Source organism: Brassica rapa, chromosome A05 (genome assembly GCF_000309985.2).
Source record: "Brassica rapa cultivar Chiifu-401-42 chromosome A05, CAAS_Brap_v3.01, whole genome shotgun sequence".
NCBI lineage: Eukaryota > Viridiplantae > Streptophyta > Magnoliopsida > Brassicales > Brassicaceae > Brassica > Brassica rapa.
In genome coordinates, this window is record NC_024799.2 from 9,929,912 (window position 1) to 9,949,490 (window position 19,579).

Below are 19,579 nucleotides of genomic sequence, written 5' to 3' on the forward strand. Positions count from 1 at the left end.
AGCCTTGAATTTAGTCCCTTTTATATAGTAGGATATCAACTCTGATCCACAATCTCATAAAAGACAATTGTTAATGTATTACATAAGATAGTGCATACACCCATGTTATTTGTATGAGTTTATATATATCTCTGTTCATTTATGAGACGCGCCGCGCCGCCGCTTCTTCGACTCGGTTTATTAGTCGGTCGATATTTATCTAAAAGCTTTCAATTGAATATACAAAAAAAAAACCCACGTCGTTATTAGCAATACCCAGATGACAGATTGACAAAATCTCACTAAAGATCGGACCTTTCTCAAAAGTGTGATAATGAGAGCTAGATTGGTGGTGTTCCCGATCAAAGGGAGGAAGTGGTGTTTCAGCAGATCTGTTGATCCTTTCGCTGCCCAGACTCCATCAGGTGTTACTCCGACCACTGTACGAGGTTTATGGAAGAAGTTATCATCTGAGTCGAAGCCCATCAATGCCAACGCTGAGCTCCTTGTTGATTTCATCTCTGACAAGGTAGGCGCTTTGAAACTCCTTTTCTCTTTCTATATATATAAAGTGGACATGCCCGTGTGTTTATGTGGCGCCTAGTGAGGTTTATGTATCTACTATTAGTGTGACCAGTAAGCTTTTGTTTTGTTTCTGATTACAAGAAAAACATTAAAATGGTATTTTTTTTTTTGTCAGTTTGATGAATTGTTGTTGTGATGATTATTAGATGAACAAAGCGTGGACGGGTCTTGAGAAAGCACCTGAAGGGTCAATGAAGAACAAGATTCATGGGTTTGTAAATTTGTCTTGGCTTCCTATTTGAGACGTATCTTGAGGCTTTTTGCCTTTGTTCTATGTTTTGATAGGTTTGTTGTTTTAAATGGTCGTCTCTGTGGTTATGGATGTATAGGTTAGGATTGAAGCTTCTGGCTCGTGTTAAGCCGTCTGAGATTTTCTTGAAGTCTATATCTAAGGAGGTCACTTCCATACAAGTCTCTTATCCTCCTAGGTTCTACTCTCTCCCTCTCCTTCCTCACTGTGTTCTGGTGAATTCAGATTATTTTTAGCTAATCCATGTCAAATGTTTCAGTTTAGATCCTAGACTTGTACGCAGGAGACTACGTCACATTGCTATGAGGTAAATGTTTTACCGTTTTCACATTGCCCTCTCGAGTGATTTTGACATGAGTGTTTGTAATTGGATCTCTAGTGGAACAATCCTGCACAAAAAGTACCTGATTGGCTCAGTAACTTTGCTTCCATTGACCAGTGCATTTATGGTATTGTACATGAAAGCCTTAGCATTTCGGTTTAGTTTCTTCAAAATCTCTCATAAACCAACAAAGCCTTTGTTGTTTTGTTCCATTTAGGTATTGCCATTACCAAACATACCATTCTTCTGGGTCTTGTTCCGCACATATTCCCACTGGCGAGCTCTTCAGGTCTGTCATGTCTTACTTCCCTGTACAGAATCCCATTATCATAAAAGGTTTTATATAGACATAAGATCACCTTTTGATATTGCAGGGAAGCGAGCAACTGCTTAAGCTCCTCCCAAACCAAACTGATGATGCAGATGAACGCAATAACAACAAGAAGAAGCCTCAATCTCCCACATGTGTAAGCTGTTTTACTCGGCAACTTAAAAAAGGTTTCTTCTTTGTTTCTTATTTTGTCTTTGTTTCTAATGAGACAGGTTTTGCTGCCATCAGAGGAGCTATGCAAGCTACTTGGTGAAGCTAGCGAGGAAGGGCTTAGTGAGGAGACCATCGTAGAGATTTGCAAATTATTTCATCTCAATAAGATTGATGTTCTTAAATATCGCAATCTAGTCTAACTCTTTTGTTAATTTTAGGCTCTTTTGTTTTTTTGCTTGGACCAAATTTTCAGATGTTTGAAGCTAATTTACGCTCCAATTCTTTCAAGTGTTTTTTTCACTGGAACTTCTGAGAAAGATCTTTGTTACTTTGAAACAGTTGAATTTTCAAATTTGCACTAGGAAAAGGAAAAAAAGAAACATAACAGAAACTTGTTCAAATTTTCAATGTCCCAGTCAATGGGATCTCGTTTCTGATAAACAGATGATGCAAGAGGAGCAGCCTCTCCAGGTTGCTAGATGCACTAAGATTATTAGTCCAAACACTGAAGATGCCAAGTACGTCATTAATGTCAAACAGATTGCTAAGGCATTGCAAAACCTGTTTTGGTTTATCTCTTCTTTTTTTCTTTGTCTTGACTGCAGTTTGTGGTTGGCCTTGGCGATAAAGTGTCTCCCACTGACATTGAAGAAGGCATGCGCGTTGGGTATGTTCTCTCCCTGCTTATCAACTTATAGATTCCTTCCTTCTTGTATGCATATTTTTCTTGTTTCTTTCAGTTTATCCCCCTATTACTACTATCGTTCCTCTTATGTCTTTGATTTGTATTCGCAGAGTTGATAGGAATAAGTATCAGATACAGATTCCTCGACCTCCCAAAATCGATCCTAGTGTCACCATGATGACTGTTGAAGAGAAACCTGATGTTACTTACAATGATGTTGGTGGCTGCAAGGAGCAGATTGAGAAGATGCGAGAGGTCTTTTACTGTACTTTGTTTTCTTCCTGTTTTCATTATCTTATCTCGTCGTCAACCTATTGTTATAACCTTATTGATGTATTATAATTATTCAAGGAAGCCAATTGTTAAACGTTTTTATCTCTTTGTTGATTGTAGGTCGTTGAACTGCCAATGCTTCACCCGGAGAAGTTTCTGAAGCTTGGAATAGATCCTCCCAAGGGCGTTCTAAAATCTTAAAGATTGTATAAGAACACAATATAAAGAACTCTCTTTATTAGCTTAAGAACTTTCTCAAAACTTAAGCACTCACACAATCTCTCAAAACTCTTAATATCTATGCAACACTCTTGCATCTTATATAGAGATATTATTTCCTAAACTCTTAGGAACTAACTTTCCTAAACTCTTAGGAATTAACTTATTCTAATCCTAACTCAAATAGGAAAGATGTAACTTAGATCCTAAGTTAACTTCATGTTTATTTCCAACATTCTCCCCTTTAAACTTGAAGTTAACTTCTTCAATATCTTGAACTCCTACAAGCTCTTTCATTTCTCGAAACTTGATTCTTCCTAAAGCTTTAGTCAGAATGTCAGCCTTCTGTTCTGTTCCTGGAATGTGCTGGACGTCAACCTGCTCATTCTCGATACATTCACGGATGAAGTGATAGCGTTTATGTATATGCTTACTACGACCATGAAAGACCGGGTTCCTTGTAAGTGCTATTGCTGATTTGTTATCCAAACGAATCACAACTCTTTCTCTTGTCTCCTTGGTGATCTCTTCCAACAATTCTTGAAGCCATATGGCTTGTTTTGCAGCTTCTGTAGCGGCCATGAATTCAGCTTCACATGATGAAAGAGCTACAATGGAGGAGAAGGTGTGGCGTGAAGCTTGTGAAGAAGAAATCTCATCGATTGTGAAGAATAAAACTTGGGATCTCGTTGACTTACCTCCAGGAGCTAAACCAATTGGATTAAAATGGATCTTTAAGATAAAACGGAATGCAGATGGGAGCATAAATAAGTACAAGTCAAGACTGTTGGCTAAAGGTTATATTCAACGCCACGGTATCGATTTTGAAGAAGTCTTTGCACCAGTTGCCAGGATTGAGACCGTGAGATTTCTTATTGCTCTAGCTGCCTCAAGCGAATGGGAGATTCATCACCTAGATGTCAAAACCGCTTTCCTCCACAGAGAATTGAAAGAAGTTGTATACGTAAGTCAACCTGAAGGATTTGAAGTTAGAGGTCACGAAGAGAAAGTATACAAACTTCATAAAGCTCTGTACGGCCTGAGACAAGCCCCAAGAGCCTGGAACGAGAAGCTGAATAAAGTCTTAGAGAAATTAAAATTCAAGAGATGTTCAAAGGAACCTTCCTTGTATCGCAAGGAAGAGAAAAATCATCTTCTCCTAGTAGCTGTGTATGTTGACGACTTACTAATCACGGGATCAAAGCAAGCTATGATACACGAGTTCAAGAGAGAGATGTCAAGTAATTTTGAGATGAGTGATCTCGGGTTGTTAACCTACTATCTTGGTATTGAAGTGAACCAAGAACGTGGAAGAATAACATTGAGTCAAGAACGATATGCTAAGAAGATCTTGTCTGAAACCGGTATGGAAGAATGTAATGCAGTCCAGACGCCAATGGAGTTCGGCTTAAAGGTCTCAAAAGCAGATAAAGAAGAAAGCATAGATGAGAAGGATTATAGGAGAAAGATAGGGTGTCTACGCTATCTGTTACATACACGCCCTGATCTTGCTTTCAGCGTAGGCCTTTTGAGCAGGTACATGCATGATCCTAAGACGTCTCATGGAGCAGCGCTTAAGCAAGTTTTGAGGTACTTGAAAGGATCGACGAAGCTGGGTCTCGTGTACGAACGTACAAACGCATTAAGACTGGAAGGATTTAGTGACTCAAGCCATAATATAGACGAGGATGATGGTAGAAGCACCACAGGACACATATTTTACTTGAACAAGTGTCCCATCACTTGGTGCTCTCAGAAACAAGAGACTGTAGCTCTTTCATCATGTGAAGCTGAATTCATGGTCGCTACAGAAGCTGCAAAGCAAACAAGACATTCTTTCCCAGCGGCTACATCGTATCGAGCCTCCAAGATACTAGAGCTCATTCACGGAGATCTCTGCGGACCGATTACACCATCTACCATAGGGAGGAACAGATACATATTCGTTCTCATAGATGACTACTCACGCTACATGTGGTCTATTACGTTAAAGGAAAAGGGAGAAGCGTTCGAAAAATTCAAACGATTCAAGGCATTAGTTGAACGTGAAACTGGTATACCCATCAAGACGCTGAGGACAGACAGAGGTGGAGAGTTCACAAGCTTGGAGTTTCAAAAGTTCTGCGAAGAATCAGGCATACAACGTCACTTAACGGCTCCTTACACACCACAGCAGAACGGAGTGGTAGAAAGGCGAAATAGAACCCTATTAGAGATGACAAGAAGCATTTTGAAGTACATGGAGGTACCAAATTATCTTTGGGGAGAAGCTGTGAGGCACTCAACTTACTTAATCAATCGTATAGCAACCAAGACCCTGATCTCACAAACACCGTATGAAGCTTTTAAAGGGAGAAAACCAAACATTATTCACCTAAGAATATTTGGATGTGTTGCTTATGCCAAAACAGAGGCGACAAACTTAAAAAAACTCGATAATAGGTCTCATACTCTCGTGCACCTTGGAACCGAGCCAGGCTCTAAGGCTTATAGGCTGTTTGATCCCACACGCCAGAGAATAGTAGTGAGCAGGGACGTGGTCTTTGATGAAGACAAAGCTTGGGAGTGGAACAAGACGGATCGTGTAGTAATAGAGAAGCCCGGAGAGTTTAAAATTTCACTTGGTAATCATGTGAATCAACAAGAAGAAAAAGATAACGAGTCTACTATTGACAACCAGGCCGACATCACTCATGAAGAAGATGATACAGTCGAGGATGATGACAGCAATCATGATGATGAAGAGCAAACAGAGCAGTTTCTTCCTCGAAGATCAAATAGAATCTCAAAGAAACCTGGTTATCTCGATGACTACATCTACATTGCCGAAGTAGAAGGAGAACGCCTCTTGCTTCTTCTTGATGAAGAACCATGGAACGCTTCTCCTTTAACGTAATAGACCACATGTAGCGTGAGTAGTCATCTATGAGAACGAATATGTATCTGTTCCTCCCTATGGTAGATGGTGTAATCGGTCCGCAGAGATCTCCGTGAATGAGCTCTAGTATCTTGGAGGCTCGATACGATGTAGCCGCTGGGAAAGAATGTCTTGTTTGCTTTGCACGCAGACAAGACTCACATGTTTCTTTCTCGACTTTGAGCTTGGGAATTCCTATCACAAGTTCTTTTCCTATCATGGTTTTCATCGCATCAGTTCCGAGATGACCTAGACGAGCATGCCATCGTGAGGATTCGCTATGACTTTGAAGTTGTAGGCACGTTGGTTCTTCTATTTCCAATGCAACTTTATATAAACGGTTCCTTGATCTTGATGCCTTGACTATCAAGTTACCATCTTTGTCACGGAGTGTAAGATAGTTTTCTCGCATTCGTATATCGCATCCTGATTCTGTGGCTTGACCGAGGCTTATGATGTTGCTTTTAAGTTTTGGAATGTAGTAGACATCCGCAAGGGTCTTTTTCTCTCCGTTGGGAGTGATAAACAGAACAGCTCCCTTTCCCTCGATGTCTATTCTCGAATCATCTCCGAAACGGACCTTCCCGGTAATCGTGTTGTCAATAGATCTGAAGAAGCTGCGGTTTCCTGTCATATGGTTAGACGCTCCATTGTCTAAGTACCATATCTTATCTCCATCAGTACTAGACTCAAAATCTTTAGGTTTCACGTTCCGTTCGTTGAGAAATACAACCTCATGCATCAAAAGTCCATCAGCTTCGTGAGTTTCATCTCCATCTTTGCTCTCGGTTGTCTCTTGTAGCTTGAGAAGCCTATCAGGACAGGTTGCTGCAAAGTGACCTCGTTTTGTCACATCTGAAACATATGATGTTTGTTGTATCTCTACTGTCCCAATAAGATCTGCCACGTCCTCTTCCTCTGCCATAGTAGTGGTTACCTCGACCGCGACCTCTGTATCCTCCATCTCCTCTGTGACCTCCGTTTCCTCTGTATCCTCCATCTCCTCTGTTTTCTCTATCTCTGTAATTTTGAGATTCTGTGTTGCTGTACATGAGTTTGCTCTGATTTTCTTGTGTATCTTCTTCTTCTTCCGCCATGATACGCTCCTCGTATGCTTTTAAACGGCCTACAACGTCTTCAAAACTCGCGGTGTTTAAGTCCAAAAGTTGTTCAAGTGAAGCAACTATATGAATGTACTTCTTGCGTGGTAACCCTTGAAGGAACTTCTTTACGAGTTTTGCTTCATTCATACTTTCACCCAATGCGGCGGATTTTGAAGATATCTCTGTTAACTTGCCCATGAAGTCATCAATCTTATCAGTTTCTTTCATCTTTAGTCGTTCAAACTCAGTCATCAAGGTCTGTAGTCTTGCTTCACGAACCCTATCTGCTCCTACATGCCGGGTCTTGATTGCATCCCAAACCTTCTTTGCGGTATCAAGTGCTCCAACTTGTAGGATCATAGTCTCCGGAATAGATTGAAAGAGGAGAGCTGTCGCCAAGTCATTCTTGTCTCCTTCGGTTGAGTCGCTCTCGACCACTTCCCAAACTTTATGAACCCTAAGCAGCATCTTCATCCGTATTGCCCATACGGTGTAATTCGTTGATGTTAACATCGGACACTTTATGGATGAACCTCCATCCTTCTTGGTTGTCGTCGTTACCAAGTCTCCCATGATTCTTGATCAAACTCTTGATCGATTTTTTGGTACTGGCTCTGATACCAAATAAAATCTTAAAGATTGTATAAGAACACAATATAAAGAACTCTCTTTATTAGCTTAAGAACTTTCTCAAAACTTAAGCACTCACACAATCTCTCAAAACTCTTAATATCTATGCAACACTCTTGCATCTTATATAGAGATATTATTTCCTAAACTCTTAGGAACTAACTTTCCTAAACTCTTAGGAATTAACTTATTCTAATCCTAACTCAAATAGGAAAGATGTAACTTAGATCCTAAGTTAACTTCATGTTTATTTCCAACACGTTCTCTGCTACGGTCCTCCTGGTACCGGCAAAACCCTTTTGGCTAGAGCTGTTGCCAACAGAACCGATGCTTGCTTTATCAGAGTTATTGGCAGTGAGCTTGTTCAGAAGTATGTCGGCGAAGGAGCTAGGATGGTTCGTGAACTGTTTCAGGTAATTTACTGTCAACTTTCCTTCTTGCTATCTGGTGTTTTGTCTAGCCAACGCTGCTATATTCTGAAATGTCATTTAGCATACTCGCTTTGCAGATGGCACGGTCCAAAAAAGCATGCATTGTCTTCTTTGACGAAGTTGACGCCATTGGTGGTGCTAGATTTGATGACGGTGTAGGAGGTGACAATGAAGTCCAGCGTACTATGCTTGAGATTGTGAATCAGCTTGATGGTTTTGACGCACGTGGTAACATCAAGGTTCTTATGGCAACAAACAGGTCCACAGTCTCATCACCATCCTTAAGTAAACTACACAACACAGTTATACCGTTAGACTCATTGGTTACTTCTGTTCTGACACGCTGGACCCTGCTCTTCTACGTCCTGGACGTCTTGACCGTAAGGTTGAGTTTGGTTTGCCTGATCTGGAGAGCAGAACACAGATCTTCAAGATTCACACAAGAACCATGAACTGCGAGAGAGACATCCGTTTTGAGCTCCTTGCTCGCCTCTGCCCAAACTCAACTGGTAACCCATCTCCGATATACTATTTTCTTCTCTTGTGGTTTTGTGTAATCTTCTTCTTCTTCTTCTTGCCAGGAGCTGATATCAGGAGTGTGTGCACTGAAGCTGGAATGTATGCAATCAGAGCTAGGAGAAAGACGGTGACTGAGAAAGACTTTCTGGATGCAGTGAACAAAGTAATCAAAGGTTATCAGAAGTTCAGTGCAACCCCCAAGTATATGCCCCATTACGTTTAGAGAGAGAGAGAGAGAGAAAGCGACTGTACTAATGTCCTAAAACAAATAAAACTTAGAAAACACTCGTCACCCTTTGTGTCTCTCTTACACTCGATATCTCTTTTGCAGTACCTTTTTCAGTTCCAGTAACTCCGTTGTGTTCTACAATAATGTCCGATACTTTTTGATTCCTTAAATTCTCATTTTAGTCTTATCATGGACTATATATGAACCTTTACCTTTTTTTATGGAAACTTCATAACTGAGTGTGGCAACATGCATCAGACTCCGGCATTTTCTTACTTGGTATCTTGGCTTCCTCAAGCTGAAGTTTGCTGATTTATAACCCTTTACTAAAAGGATTATAAACAAGCTTCACTGGCGGACGATTAAGTTCTTGTCCTATATGCTGGAAAAATTAGGCTAATCTCATTAGTTGTCTACGTACATACCGGTGAATTTCTGGAGCCAAGTATCTGTCGTGCCTAAAACGTTTTAGGCAAAAGTTGATTCCCGGTGATTTGATCATCAGGCTTGGAAATATTATATACATATTATATTATCATATGATCTTACAAATTTATTTTGGCTTGTTTGAAAAAGTATGTACATAATTTGACTTTTGATGGGGTTCTTAATTATTTAACATGAATTAATTAGAATCGAATCTTGATTTTTTTTCTTAATTACTTTATATATTATACAAAATGATATGAACTTACTAGTTCAAACAGCCAAAGAGAGTATTATTTACAACAAAACAGATATATGTATATTATTAGAAAAGGAGAATACATATAACTGGAATATGTCTAAACATGCATAAGCAATCTTGGCGGGTCTAAATAGGCTTGGTGCACTGTATTTCACTCCCAAAGCATTGGCTCTTCAAACATGCTCTTCTGTTAAGCAGTGACAAATTTTGTGTGAAAGAAGAAACGAAATTTTGAAGATAAAGATATATAATAATGCGTACTGATGCATAAGCTGACTTGAAATAGCCTCCGTTAAAGAGTAAATGTTTGTGTTAACTCCTTTGTCATACTCAGTCCTTCAAACAAAAAAAAATGGAATACAGACACTAATCAACTGAAATACTGAACAAGACAATGCTTTAAAACAAAAGTTGATCAAGACTTACATATGTTTCAAATTCTCAGCATAGTCTAGAGAAGTGTAAACTCTCGCACGTACAAACCCTTCCAGACCTCGGATTAGAACTCTTATGAAAGTATTGCCCTTGGGATTGTAGTAATAAATGTAAAATGGATGAAGCAGATGCATCGTGGCCAACACAACTTCACCTCCAGATGTCACTCCAACAATGTCCAAGTCAGAACGACCAACTATGTTGTTCCACAAAGGAGGTATAGTGTAGACACACTTGGACCATTTACATTTTCCAGCATCCTCAAGAACCCAAAACACAAGACATCTTAGATTCGATAATGTAAACTGGAGGGCACCTAATTTACCCTTGTAGTTGATCAAAGTACAAGCACAAGTCATAAACATGCATTGATGATCTATGTTGATAAAGCTAAACTTCTCGGACCTGACATCAAAGCAGACTATGGTGGAAACCCTTGTTGTCCTCAAATCAAACCCAGATGAATAATACAAAATACCATCAATGCATATTCCATTAGATTTAGGATAATGGGGTTTGCATAGGGTTGTTCTCCATAAATGTTTTTTATTATTCCCCAATGTCAGAATTTGATGGTCATCAGACGTATTTGGGACATCCCCAAACTTGACGCACAATACTTTGAACTGTTTGTTGATGGGATCATATCCTAAAAAAGGTATCATCTGAATATTAATGTTCTTGGATTTCACCTCTGGTAAGAATATTGACTCTCCTGTGACGGGGTTACTAACAACTATAGTATCTACTTTCCCCTTATCTTGACGACAGATGAATCCACCAAGAGGAGAACCAACTCTAACTGAAAAATCTTTGGGATAATGCTTGCGGTGAACATTATAACGAGCAGGTACAAGAGATGAATCATCACCCGGATTCTGAGGCTGAGGTGCAGAGAAGAAGAATATACTCTCCTTATTTTCAAAGGTGAACAAGAGTAGGGGTGGACGACACGGAGACTTGGTCAGGAACAACTCGGTAAAACAAGGAAGGCCAAGTATGTATCCCCACAATCTCGATACGCAACAAAACCTTTTTATACTCTTTGCTGGAACTCTCGACAAAATCTCCATGACGAGATCCAATGGCAAATCTATTCCTAAGTTCGGACATTGTCTTCCTTGAGCTTCCAAGTAAAGCTGCCTTAGATTTTTCATGGGGCCCTTACAATCACTTAAAAATCTTTGTAAGCCGTAACTGAACGCAGCAGCACCCAAAAATCTCAAAGACCAGCCAGATTCAAACTACAACCTAACAGTAATAAAAAAAAAAGTACAGAGATCAAAACTACAGTTACTACAGCGAATCAATTACACAAAAAGTTAAGACCTAAATTTTGATGTATTATGCATCAGTTATTTTTCTTTTTCATAAATAAAACTTTGTACTGTATAATCAACCGTAAACTGTGATAGAATTGATGAGAGACGAACCTGAACAAAGTCGATCGAGAGAGAAGAGATGTAGGTAGGGAGAGCTTGTTCTGAATATGATTTAGGTCTTATTTTTGTTTTATTTTATTTTAGGCTCCATGCGGCGTCCTTTTCCCGACAAGCTCGGGCCAGTTATAAAGTTGGGCCTAATACACATGATTTCTTTCTAAACAACTTTTTCGGCTATCATTAAATTACGCCTGAACAAACTTCGACTTCTTTCTAATTTTTTCCGGCTATGATTCAATTAGACCTAGGCCTGACCAAATTTCCTCAACTAAAACGAATTGACGGAATTAAAAGGTATCAAACCGGCTTGTAATAAATATTTGGGAAATTTGGAAAAAGAGAACAAATTAACTATACTATTGTCCCCTTAGTACAAAATCATATTTTTCCACATTTTGACTTTCACTACCCTTTTTATTAATAAAAATTCATATCATTATATTTACCATGTTAAAAAAATTTTAAAAATATAAAACATGAAGTAGTTAAGCATGTGCATATACGAAAAATATTTTTGTATTCAAAAAATTGTTAGAATGTTAAGTTCAAAAATGGGAAAAAAGAGTTAGATTGTCAGATCTACCATCTACTGAGATTTAGAAAATGCAATCTAGGTAAGACACATTGATCTACCATCCGTAGAGTGCATTATACACTGCGAACACAATGATGTACCAACGAAGAATCCATAATACACCAGAAACATATACATCTAGTGTGGAAGAAAACAAATTATACAGTTCTTTCTATGTTCTGTATTTTTGGTAGATCATAAGACATACTAAATATTCTTATATCTGCCTTGAGAGAACATACAATCTACGATGTCTTCTTTTATCTATAAATACAGTATTTCCTATCTACGTGTTCATCTTTTTTCTAACATGGTAGAATGTATGTTCTACAAGATTTTTAAACAAAATCCGAAAATTAAGGAAAAAACAGTTACAAAAATATTCCCTAAATCTATTAAATCTTTTTATTTCCTTTTTAAAATAATATTGCCTAAATGTAAATCTTCATCGTTACCACGTTGATTTTGGATTTGCATCGTGGGGCTTCTTCTTTTCCTAGTTGGGGGCTTCATCTTTTCCTAGTTTTTCCAAAATTTTGTCTCTCTAACATAAGAAGATGCACATCTATGCTTCTTCTGGTTTGTGGAAATCGTCCAAAAGAAGTGGATGGAGATTTCTTGTTGATGAAGTAAAAGGAGGTAGATTACTTACTTTGGACACAAGCAAAACCTTTGACAACCTAAGAGTTATGGTTTGTGAAGACTTTGGAATCGATGTAAACATGGTCAATATCGAGCTCAGTTACTTACCTTCTGATTTGGTCATAGGCATCGACTCACCACCTGTATTCATCACCAATGATCGGCAACTCAAAAATTTTCTCACCTATGTGAAGAACAAAGCTTCGACGCGGTTATCTGTGTGTATTCGATCTAAGGCCGAGCCTAGCAATATCAAAGTCGATTTGAATTTGAATGAAGAAGCTACTGAGTCGCCTAACAGACAGAAACAGCCTATGTCGTTTGAAGTTCCAGAAGAAGATGTTGAGGTGGATGAAAGTGATGATGATTGCAACCGTGAAAAAGATATGATCAATGTAAAGACAGTTCGTTTTTCTCTCCTTGATGTGGTGAAGAAGGGTCAACATTTTACTACAAAAAACGCTTTGAAGGCAACAATGGAAATATGTGCAATGAAACATAATTTCGACTACAAGGTTGGCAAATCGGATAAAAGAGTTTGGTACGTTCGTTGCGCGGATGATGATTGCGGCTGGCGTGTTCGCGCAGAGGGATTAACAGGTTCTTCATATTTTATCATCAAAAAGTATGTACCTGATCATTCATGTTCTCCATCATCAAGGAATCACTCTGTTCGGACAGTTTCATCAAAATCAGTTGGTAGTCTCATTATGCATAAGTACGAAAGTGTCAAGGAAGGGCCGAAACCTAATGATATCATCCAGTTTATGCGGGATGATCATGGAGTTGAGATATCCTACTCTTTAGCTTGGGATGCACGTGAGTATGCAGTAAATGCTGTGAGAGGAATTCCAGAGAAGGGTTATGAAAAAATTCCCAAATACTTGCAAATGATGAAGGAAGCTAATCCAGGAACACACACATTTTATGAAACTGATACCGATGGGCGATTCAAATTCCTTTTCATCTCATATGGTCAGTCTATTCGCGGTTTTTATGCTGGCATTCGAAAAGTTATTGTTGTGGATGGGACTTTTTTGAAGAGCAAATACAAAGGAGTGTTACTGGTAGCTACTACTTTAGATGGTAACTCGAACCTATATCCTATTGCATTTGGAGTTGTCGACTCAGAGAATGACCGCTCGTGGGAATGGTTTATGAGACAACTTAATGTTGTCATTGCTGATGATCAGAGTTTAGCTTTTGATGAAAATCCCATGCAGGCACGCCATAAAAGCAGCTTTCAGTGTAGGCAAACAAGCGCACACACTTACTGATGACATGTATACCACTGCTTCATGGAGATCGGTGTATGAGGAAACCATAAATCCTATTACTGTTCCGGAAGATTCATGGATTGTCCCATCTCACGTTAAGCAAGCAAAAGTGCTTCCTCCAGAGAGTAGAAGAGGTGCAGGTAGGAGAAAGAAACGCAGGTACGAGACAGTTGAAGACAAGATCCGTTCGTCAAAAATCACTCAACGCTCTATCCGTCGCAAATGCAGTCGATGTGGTATTGTTGGTCACAATAGGTCAACATGTGATAGAGCAATATAATATTCAAGCCATTCTGTTTAGGCGAGTTATGTTTCAGAGTTGTTTCTAGTATTATCTTTGTTTCATCTCGAACTTGGATTTTTTATGTTGAACTCGATTTTATGTTTTGTGTTAAAATCCAGTATTTGCTTCGTTTTATGCAAGTTATTTGATTATCAAAAGAAAATAGAATATCAATCTGATTCGATCTTCTCAATGTAAAATCAGAGACATGTTACAATATTAATCACGTTTCGAACACAGACATAAAATACTGAGCATGGATCCTAAACAACCTACATCTGCCAAATTTTTTTGCTTCGTAACTTCTTCTAGCACTGTCTTGTTCAATGAACTTCTCAGATCGTCAATTTCTTTGGCCATTCTCGAGTGTTGTTCATCCATCCTTTGAATCTCGTCAAAGAGAGCCTCATCGACCCACTTAAAAAGATGTTGTTCTTTCTTTCTCTAAATCGAAACATAAAACGTCAATTGCGACTTGGAAGAATGAAAAGTAATTAGGGAAGTAATTATTTATCAGAATTACCTGTAAACCAATCTCACATCTGAAGAAACGTCTGTATGGGTTTTCCTCTGTTCTTGAAACATAAGTGACAATCCCTTTCCCACACCAGCATCTGGAAGGAATCCCTCCATTGTTAATCATGTTCGTTTTTTTGAAGAGTGAACGAAGGAGATTAGAAATTAAAGATGAGATAAGTAGAGTTTCTCGCCATTGGTCTTATATAAGTTTATTTTTAGGGCAAATCATGGTTTTAATCGGGTCAAGTTTTAGGGTCTACTTGCATGTGTTTTGTTATTAAGATTTGTATTGATTATTATGATGGGAGATTTGTAGTCTTGGTAGGTTTGATATCGTATATGGATTAGTTTTGTTTCGTTTAGGGTATTGTTAGGGGTTGATATCGTGTGTGGCTTTGTTTAGTTTCATTTAGTGTCTAGTTTGATATCGTGCTTTGTAGTCTAGTTAGGTTTCATTTAGGGTATAGTTAGGGTTTGATGTCTGATAAGGCTTAGTTTAGTTACATTTAGGGTCTGGTTTGTTATTGTGTACAAATATTCAAATAAGAACAAAAACATAGAGAGAAATGAAACTAAAAAACAGAGTCGTTGTTAAACTAGAGATTCAAATACAATACTAAACAAGAGATTCAAATATAATGCTAGTCATAATGGTAATAGCCTCATAAAATTGTAACTACAGGATCTGTCGTGGTCTTCGGAGGAATAAACTGTGACATTCTCAAAATAATGACAGGATCATTAGCAGCTTCCCACAGGTCACACGCAATCTTGAGGCGAGCTTCACGAATGTTGTCGTCATTCACTAATGATAAGTCCATGCTTAGAAGATGGCATTCAATTTGTTTCAGCGCATATACTCCACAATCACTGCTAGTCTTGTTTAGGAAGGGCATTGGGGCGTAAGTGACATCATATGGCTTGACGATTAGTTTACTCTTCGAAGACTGCACAGCTTTGACAATTCTAGGGATGAGATGTGCAAATGGCTCCAAGTCCTTGTTGTGTTTCATTCCTCCACAGTCAAAGACCTCTATTGAACGAGTAACAAAATTCACACACATAGAGATCCAGTGGTTACCGTGAACAAGAAGAGGCACGTACATGCGACTCACATCGAGATCCCACATTAGTCATGTTCGTCAGTGTGCAGGAAGTTCACCAATTCCGTACTGGTGGAGCAGTCCTTGCACTTTGAAACCTTTCCTGTCTTTCTTGAAATCTATGTAAGAATTCTTCATTTGATTACTGAATATGCAGCTCATGAAGGCTACTTTGGATTGATTCCATCGTCCCAAAGAAGTTCTCTCGCGAAATAAGTACAACATAGCATCAATTTCCTGAAAGTAATGATACAAAATTAGTAAGTTGGTGTACAAAAAATTAGAACAGACTTTTTTATAACTCACATCGTTCTTTAGCCACACTGCAGGTCCCATTACACGTTTTGCTAACTCACTTGTGTAGACAGAAGGTCCAATTTTGAGGTGCCTGCAATACAAAACATAGTTAAAAGGTGTTTGAATTTAATACAGTAAGGCACGCCAAAAACTTACTGTTTGGAAGTTGAACACCACTCCCTTAATTTTACCCATGAGTCCTCAGGGACAAAAACTAATGAATAATCTATGTCGTTCACCCGGTCCTCATGTAAGTCTGTATCTTTGAGACTGAGTGTTTTGTAATCCGCAGGCTTAGATGATGATAAAGGAGTACTAATTTCTACGGCTTCTTCAGCTGAGCTTTTTTGTGAGGGATCGAAACCTCTAACATGTGATGCTTGAGAAAGGTTACCCACAGCGTCTTGTAAATACTCTTGGGTCCCCATATCTTTATTTTTCGATGATTGTGACAGATTTTTCAAAAAATCCAACATATCATCAGTTTCAATCTCCTGTTAATAACACCAAACATAATATTAATAGCTAAAACATACAAGAACAGAAGAAAAGAGGCAAACCACAGAAAAAAAACTATATTACAATAGAGTCAATTAAACAAGTCATAGTCATCAGTTCGCTTCATATCAAACAACAAAATACATTACAATCCGATGTTACAAGCAAATACCAAAGACAGTACACAACAGTCAAGAGAAAATTAAAACACAAGCAATTTCTCCTGACATACTACAAAGCTTCATTTTGTGGTTACCTTTCTTGGCCGAGGGCTACGACGAACCGTAGGAGGAACTCCAGTCTCATCTGCCTTGCCTTTGCCTTTTTCCTTTGCTGCTAAAGGCGACAGACTCTGTGATGTTTCTCGGAATTGGTCTTTCTCCATTGTTGCTGAAGGACACAGAATGTCAGTGGCTCTTTCTTTTCCCATTGTATCTGACGGACCCGAGATCTTAGACACCACTTCCTTGAGTTGAGCCATCTCTTTGTCGACCTTGTCAAAACGCTTTTGGATGTCTTTCTGCACCACCTCTTTTAAAGAGGTGAATAATCCTTCAATGAAAGTCTTCATCTGATCGGAGATACCACTGTTATGTTCAGCCGCCCGTTGACAAAGCAATTGTTTCTTTCGGGTCTCGGCACCACGATCATTTACCTTACGCTTGCCCCTTCTTGCAACAACAGCCGGTTCCTCTACAAGTGACGGTTCCTCCACATGGGTTTCTGTGACATCTCCAACATCAACACCCTCTTCTGAATCAGACAGCTCCACACTTCGAGGCAAAGCGTGAACTTCCCAGTCGAATTCTGACCAATCTTGTTTGGCATTGATCAGAGCAACAATACGTCCAACTCTTTCGTCATGCTTCTCATCTTCCCTGAAGAACTGATCACTATCAATCAAATCCGAGTTCCCAGAAGCAGATATAAAAGGGAACAACTCTCCCTGACAAGAACAAACCGAAACAACAAACTTAATGTTTTTGATGACTGAACAGATTATAAATAGAAGAAAGCTAATTACCTTATCGAAGTGCGACTCTAGGCTACTGATATCTTCATAAGACACTTTCCCACTTCCTTTCCAATTCCGACATCTCACTTTGGTAATGTTTTTGTTGAGCTTTTGACCCACCATAGTACCAATGTCGGGGATTGCCTCCATAAACCATATCTGAAACGCAATGGAGAATCCATCCAACACGTAACTGTTCTTCAAATGTAGATCTTTCGTTGCTTTGCGTATTGAATCAATCAGCTCATCATATGCGTGAAGACCCCAAGGAAACATCCTCATCTTACCAAAATCCATCACCAAGCGAATATATTCTAGAGGGATAGAAACTCAATCATCTTTAGCTATGAGGTATCCTTGGATAATACAAAGATACACTAGCCTCACCCTGTCCACATACGTCCACTTGTTACAGACTTCAAGATGCTCAGTCCTTATACTCAATAAGCTGATCTTCTTGTTCTGCTTCAAAACCCTGCTCCAGAACCCCTTATCATCCTCCCAATCTTCAAAGTCTATGTCAGGTTCATCCTTGAACTTGAGTCCAGTCACAGCATAAAATTCTTGCTGTGAAAACCTAAGAGGCCTCCTTTCGAATACAAACCACAGCTCGTGAAGCTTGGAAACCTTGAGTTGCTTGCATATGAAGCTGTGAATAATCTTCCCTGAGTACAGGAGCTTGTTCTCTAGGATTGCCAGAATCGGACCAAAGACCGGGTCTTGCAAAACTTCCTCATACTCATCCTTGAGAACACTCCTCACCATATCCAACGTCCGACGCCTACACGTATTGTTAATCTTATCAATCTGGGTCTCAGCTCCTTCTTCAAGAATGCGTTTTGGAAACTGGTAAGCCATTCCTATAAAACACGAAATCAAAAACATCAACTTGTTAGTGAATCTGCAGACTCGGCAAAGTCACAGAGTCAAAGCTACCCAACTATACCCGATTTACTCACTTCCAAACGCTTACGAGAGACATAAAGATACTCAATATTAAGATGTTTTGTTTAAATTCATAAAACTAACAATCAACTCAACCGAAAACTACAATCAAACCATTATACATGTAAAATAGTGCATAAAATTCACAATGAACTCAACCCAAAACTACAAATCGATTTACTTTTTAAAAATTCAATCACCACCAAAATAAAATTCAACCTTAAGACTGGTTATTATCTAAAAATGCACTCGTAGAACTCTTACATTATCATCGGAACTTATCATTGTCTAAGCTCAAACAATGGACTTTCACAATTTGAATTTCTAAGCCAATCGAAGCTTTTATTAATACATGCACATCAACAAAATCACTAAACCAAATCGAATAAAAAAGGGGATCTCAAAATCGAACCTTTAATTTTGGGAAAAGAGGAACCGAGATGAAAATCGAACACCTACTTGTTCTTAATCAGTGATGAAAGCTTCGTCCGCCTCGTGCCAACAGTCATTTACGCTGTTGGAGAAAACAAGTTCAGTTAGGGTTCATAGAGAAAACAAAGTTTGAGAAAATAAGCGTCTTGAAAACAGAAAACTACCACAGAGGAAGGAAGAAGAAGGAAAGAAAGATGGCACGACAACTAAGAGTTCACCGGCGAACCAAAACGCGCCGGACGGAAGACGTTGATGGCGACCACGAGAATCGCCTTTCTCGACGTTCGACGGAGAGATGTTGGGGACGATTGGGTTTTGATTTTTTAACTTTATTTAGTATATCATATTATAACTCAATTTGGAAATTACTTATGTTTTTACATTATAACCTTTATATTTATAAATCTAATTACGAGGGCAAAACTGGATTTGATTTTTTTTTAGTACTAAGGAGACAAAGATTAGTATAAGCATTCTAAGGGGACAATAGTATAGTTAATTTGTTCTCTTTTTCCAAATTTCTCTAAATATTTTAGTAGTTCTTATAATTTCAAATATTTCTGACTGGTTTTTGCGTCTCTTTTGGTGAAAATTCAACATTGTAAGGTGTTTTTTCTTACTTCTCACTCCAACATATTTCAGAAGCAAAAAATTTTATGGTGCACAAACGTGCACGAAGTGCTCGAGAATCCCTTTCACTTATGTATTGTATTGGTTTAGGGTTTATGATTTAGCACAAATATTTTAGGATTTACAGGTTAAAACTATAGCCCAAGGTTTAATTCCAGGGAAAACCCTTTTTA

General features: G+C 38.7%; 3 protein-coding genes across 4 annotated transcripts; 2 read left to right on the forward strand and 1 right to left on the reverse strand.

Annotated features, from left to right (window-relative positions):
* The first annotated feature begins 53 nt into the window (after positions 1–53).
* Positions 54–1,958, forward strand: LOC103848511 (uncharacterized protein C23H3.12c). The gene is made up of 8 exons (XM_009125404.3): positions 54–508; positions 711–775; positions 894–992; positions 1,074–1,121; positions 1,194–1,263; positions 1,354–1,425; positions 1,511–1,603; positions 1,680–1,958. Exons 1-8 carry the CDS (start codon positions 314–316, stop codon positions 1,818–1,820), a joined length of 783 nt encoding a protein of 260 aa, XP_009123652.1. The 5' UTR covers positions 54–313; the 3' UTR covers positions 1,821–1,958.
* LOC103848512 (26S proteasome regulatory subunit 7 homolog A) lies at positions 1,888–9,527 on the forward strand (the record flags this gene model as incomplete). The annotated part of the gene is made up of 8 exons (XM_033291156.1): positions 1,888–2,169; positions 2,226–2,287; positions 2,416–2,560; positions 2,699–2,763; positions 7,707–7,860; positions 7,956–8,137; positions 8,194–8,387; positions 8,460–9,527. Coding segments are annotated over 8 exons (1,245 nt in total), but the record flags the coding sequence as incomplete, so codon positions are not given.
* On the reverse strand, positions 9,273–11,275 carry LOC103848516 (F-box protein At1g53790). Of its 2 annotated transcripts, XM_009125409.3 has the most exons (4): positions 11,183–11,275; positions 9,741–11,000; positions 9,576–9,650; positions 9,273–9,501 (listed from the first exon to the last, which is right to left on the reverse strand). In XM_009125409.3, the coding sequence occupies exons 2-4, from the start codon at positions 10,904–10,906 to the stop codon at positions 9,441–9,443; spliced, it is 1,302 nt and encodes a 433-aa protein (XP_009123657.1). In that variant the 5' UTR covers positions 10,907–11,000; positions 11,183–11,275; the 3' UTR covers positions 9,273–9,440. The 2 variants fall into 2 exon arrangements, with proteins under 2 accessions (XP_009123657.1, XP_009123656.1); XM_009125408.3 differs by having other exon boundaries at positions 9,273–9,650.
* Positions 11,276–19,579: the final 8,304 nt, after the last annotated feature.